At 52.4% G+C, this 5,000-nt stretch overlaps 1 protein-coding gene across 1 annotated transcript in view; it reads right to left on the bottom strand.

Annotated features, from left to right (window-relative positions):
* Positions 1–5,000, bottom strand: part of mtcl2 (microtubule crosslinking factor 2) — a gene marked incomplete at its 3' end in the record, with an annotated part of 44,684 nt that overhangs the window by 12,672 nt on the left and 27,012 nt on the right. Inside the window, exons 4-6 of the mRNA XM_080853968.1 lie at positions 4,174–4,245; positions 1,889–3,259; positions 266–418 (exon numbers count right to left, since the gene is read on the bottom strand). Coding sequence (XP_080710094.1) covers positions 266–418; positions 1,889–3,259; positions 4,174–4,245 — 1,596 coding nt within the window. The remainder of the gene's footprint in view (positions 1–265; positions 419–1,888; positions 3,260–4,173; positions 4,246–5,000) is intronic.

The raw sequence follows: 5,000 nt of genomic DNA, 5'->3' as shown, positions 1-5,000 counted from the left end.
AGCCTCTCTATCACTTTAGCAGGCCTCTTTTTTTTTTCACGCGCCTTTGTTGCCATGGAGACACTGATATCAAAAGGTCACACAAACAAGAGTGGCAGACACTTCCTCTTTGGCAGCCTCAAGGGGGAAATGATGTCATTGTAAACAGAAGTGTGAGGCCTGCATGATTAGCCGGCAGCACCGCGCACCGAAAGAAAGGAAATAAGAGGGAAAGCCTGCATGGGTTCGATTAACATGTCTGCAGGAGAGGAGATGGTAAACTCACCAGTACACTGCTGGTCTCCTTCGTGTCCAACTCTTGGTCACGGGCATCCTGGTTCCTGTTGCTGTCGAGATGGCCGTGGCCCTCCTCTTCTGATTTGCTCAGAGAGGCTTCCTGCCCTTTGACCTCCCGCTCTGAATGGTCCCTAAAGTTGGACTGTTGCATGCATGCATGGGCAAGTTAATGAAAAAATAAAACACGACAAAAAGAAGAAAGAATGGCAAAAGACAGGACAGATGAGAGAAGGAAGACAGACAGAGAGGAGGACGGGAGGTATGGGGGGGGGGGTTGTCATTATGGGATGTAGACAGTTGGCAGGGATTGTTGAGGAAAGGCGGACAAGGCGGCATGAGAACAGGAAGATGGGAAGACACAGATTTGGGAAAGGACAACAGAAAAAAACAAGAGAAGAAAAAAAAAGAAAACAAAAGAAAAACGACAGAACCAAAACGTATTCCCTTGTGAGACACACTGGAAAGGAAAACTCACAGGACAAAGAAAAGCATGTAAAGGAAAAACAGCTTGGCCACTGTGGAGTAGGACAGCATGGGGAACAGAACCAAAACAACACTGAGGAGTGCAAGCGCAGGCTGGAGGGAGAAGAGAGAGGAGAGAGGGGAGGTGAGCAGGAGGGTAGGGACGAGGTGGGGGCAGGCAGAGGTGAGAAAGACAGTGGGGTGGGTTTGGGGGTTAGGGCACAGAGGAATCAAAAAGAGAGAGAGAAGAAGAGGCCAAACCAGAGTAGGAGGAGGAGAAGGACGAGGAGGAGTAGATGAAGGTGCAGAAAGGTGCAGAAGAGAGCACAAGTTATGGAGCCCATGCGGTGAGAGAGAGAGAGAAGGGAGGGGGAGAGAGCTATCTGAAGTGGGCCTCTAGTGGAGCTCTGAGAATCAGCACAGATCAAGAGCTAATACTGCCACATCACTTAGTTACCTAACAGCACACCTTCACTACACGCCTGATTTAACACATTTCCAAACATTACAGATCACATTCTACAACCAGCGCAAACACACAAATAAATACACACAATTTCACTGCATGTATGAAAACTTAGGAGACTCTGAGTATATATGTGATGAGCTATGATTCATGGCACCCATGACATCATCACATAGTGCAGCCTCTGCCTCTCCAGCACTCGAAACAGACCTCAAACGCCTCAGAGTATGTGAATGTCAACAGACGCTGTTTTCACATACCTCTGCTAGTATTACCGCGGGTTTGAGAAATATTCGTGTTCTGGTCCGATTGGAATTGATGTTTTTGCCAGACAAGGGAACTTACTGACAAAATACAGATGAAAATGAAAGTGTGTTTCGGGCTACTCCATTAGAGGCCATGGCACTATTCTCTACATGGTCTTCCAGTGTGAAACAGCAGCATGCAAGCTTAAAGTAGCAGGGAGCCTTTAACCAGCAGTCAAACATGGCAGCCGTTGTGAGGGAGGGGGGAGGGTGTTAGTAAACCTCAGCATGGTTCATAAGGCACAGCAACAAGGAGAGGAACAAAAACTTGCCACAAAAGAGAGGGAGCCAAAATAAAAAAAGGCCAAGCAGGAAGAAAATAAATCAATCTAAATGTAGAGGAGAGAGATGAGGGAAGGGTGGGGGGTTAAACTCTTACCTTGTGTTTGGCTGTGGTGGCTCCAGCAGAGCTCTCCGAAGGGCAGGGGGCTGAGGCAGAAGGCATGCCCACCACGGGGCCCCCAGACTCGGACAGCAACGGCAGAGGCGAGGCCCCCTCCACCTCCTTACTCCCCGGGGAGTCTCCCAGGGCCTCCACGCGCTCCACAAAAGCCTGCAGCTGGGACTGCAGCACCCGCAGCCTGCCCCTCAGGGCCTCTACCAGGGGCAGATCAGCCGTCGGAGGCAGGCTCTTCTCCAGGATCACGTTCTCTGCCGCCCCATCGCTGTCACCTCCCGACAGCTTGCGGCACAGGCTGTCCGAGGAGTCTGCCGAGAGGAGGCAGTTGGAGTCGGGCGATGTGAGGAGCTGGATGGCCGTGGTGACCAGCTCCGCCTGCTCGCGGACGGCCAGCAGCGCCTCGCGGTCCTTCAGCAGGCAGGGGGGACGCGTGTGGCCGCAGTCTGAGATCAGGAGCCCGAGGCCAGGCATCGTCTTCTCCAGCGCCTCCCTGGCAACCTCTGAGGGCTCGTTCCCCTCGCCGCCCACGGGCCCCTCGCGGAGGCCCTCGCTGGGCACGCACTCGGCCGAGTCGCCGGCCTCGGCGTCGGTCTCCAGGGCAGGCCGCTGGCTGGAGGCCAGGTCGCAGCGCTGCAGGTTGGACAGCAGCACGCGGTTCTCGTACTGGAGCTTCTTCATCTTGCCGCCCAGTTCGCCGATCTGGAGTCTGGCCGCCAGGAGCTCCTCGTGGGTGGCCTCGCCCGGCGCCTCCCTCCCCCCTTCCTCCAGGAGCGTGCCAGCCGGCCCCGGACACGAGGAGGTCAGTGACTCCGTCTCCCCGTTGGCCGGCAGCTCGGACTTGTAGCGGTTCAGCTCGTTCATCAGCAGCTTGTTCTGATCCTCCAGCTCGATCAGCGAGCGCCGTAGCAGCTCCGCCTCCTCTTCCACAAACTGCAGGTGGCGCTGCAGCTCCATCACGTTCTCCGCGCCCTGGAGCACCAGCATGCCGCCCCCCGGCCCCATCCCTCCCCCAGCGATGAGCCCTGTCTCCTGGCCCTTCATGTCGTCCATCTCGGCGCGCAGGCCACGGTTCTCCACTTCCAGCTCCACGATGCGCCGGCTCAGCAGGTTGGCCTCCTCCTCCACCAGCTTGAGGTGGACGCGCACCTCGGCCTCGCGTGTGTGCGGCGAGTCGGCCACCTCCTCCACGGTGAGAGCCGCGTCCACCTCGCCGTAGAGCGAGCGGAACTTGCCTAGCTCCTCGCGCATGCTCTCGCTCTCCTTTGCCAACTTGGTCAGCTTCTTGCACATGAGCGCCGACTCCTCCTTGGCAAAGTGCAGCTGGCACCTCAAGTCAGAGCTGTCCTCGGGCTGCAGGGTCAAGAGCACAGGCTTTAGGGACTTGCCTAAATGACACTGATGATAAATGCCTTACACTACATGGCTGCTTCTGCAATTCTAACCTTTCCTCTACCTCGCTCTAAGAAAGCTGTCTCATTTAATGAACTACAGTGAAACTCATAATCATCACTTTGCATACAATTTTGCATAAAAATACTGAATAAAAAAAAAACTATTCCATGATAATTACAGACAACAGTGAAGGGAATGATTGTGTTGGATCTGTTTGGGCCGTTAGTCAGTGTGGGTTGCAGTTTTTTGTTTTTGCAATTCAAGGAGTGGCAGTTGAGGCCGTTGGCATACTGCATGCTTTCACAGAGTACTTTGTTTGTGCAGCAGTCGAATGTACTGCTTGCACATACTTTACATAATAGGCCATACAATGACTACTGTGAAGAGCTTGAGCAAAACAAAAAACAAAACAAAACAACTCCCTCTCTTCACTAATGCAAAGCTATATGTGATAGTAATTACAGACACAAAGGCTGCAAAGTGGCTCGCAATGAAAGTACGGGACCAAAACAATCCCAAGCACCCTCCCTTAGTACACGCTGTTCAGAGACACATCACTCCCCTGTTCACAGCCTGGGAGACAGTAGACTGCATCCCAGCAGAAAACAGCCTCACTTGGAAAGCTGTTTAATGGGCTGTCGCCACACAGGCCAAAATCAATCAGACTATAAAACTTCCCCCCATAAAGATAAGATCAATGTTGCGGTTTTAAATTAAGCATCACTCTTGTATTTTTTTTTTCTCTTAAAATTCATTAGGCCTTTGGGGGATGTGGGAACGCAGGCCATGTGTCTGTCTTTTACCGCTAAACACCAAACGATAAGAAATAACAGAGTGCGGTATGAAGTAAACAGAAGGTCTCAGCGCAGTACCTGAAGGGTGGGTTTCTTCTCCGCTTTGCTGTTCGAGCGTCGATCGGTGGCCCTCTTCTTCTGGGAGTTCTGCTGTGGGAACACAAAGAAAAAGGAAAATTAATTAGCAGTTGTTAATCACCAAAATAATGACCAAGGCTGCCCTCCCCGACCTCCTTTCCCTTCCCTGCAACACCCCCTCCCTCACATGCCCGTGTCATCAGTCATTGCCAGGGTGAAGTTTATCACCACGGAGATACTGATCGCGGTGCGATTTACACCTGGCTGAGCTCAGGAAATGTAAACAAAGACAGACAGTGGATGGGGGGTAGACAGAAGGTGAGAGTGGTTCCAGAGATATGGAGGGTTGGTGGATGGGGGGAGCACAGATGGATGGTACAACCATCCCTTGTCTCCTTCCCTCAGGTCACCTGCGCCTGGCTCTGTTATCTTATGCTTCCATAAATCATAATTTCATTCCTTTTTTGCGGTCAGGAGGGGGTAGCGGCTCTCCGAGACCCCGCTGACAAGTCTGCAGCGTAAGCTATCTCTTAGCACTGTCGTTCCCATGGTAACCGGGCCCTCCTCGGTGAACACAAAGAGGAAAATCGAATGAGGAAACAGACCGGGGGGATAATACGCTGCACATGATATAACAGCACAATGGTGCGGCCAAAACAAAAACAACGACATCCTCACGACATGCAAGGTAAACAGTGTGACAACACAGACACAAGAAATGCTCCAAAGAGACAGGCCGTAAAAGAGGTTCATGGAGATTACAGGCAAGACCAGAACATACCGGCAAATCGAATCCTATCAATTCCTGCGCCAACACTTTCATATGA

Source organism: Sprattus sprattus (genome assembly GCF_963457725.1).
Source record: "Sprattus sprattus genome assembly, chromosome: 16".
Classification (NCBI taxonomy): Eukaryota; Metazoa; Chordata; class Actinopteri; order Clupeiformes; family Clupeidae; genus Sprattus; species Sprattus sprattus.
The sequence above is the reverse complement of the archived record's forward strand: the minus strand, read 5'-3'. Positions and strand labels throughout refer to the sequence as shown.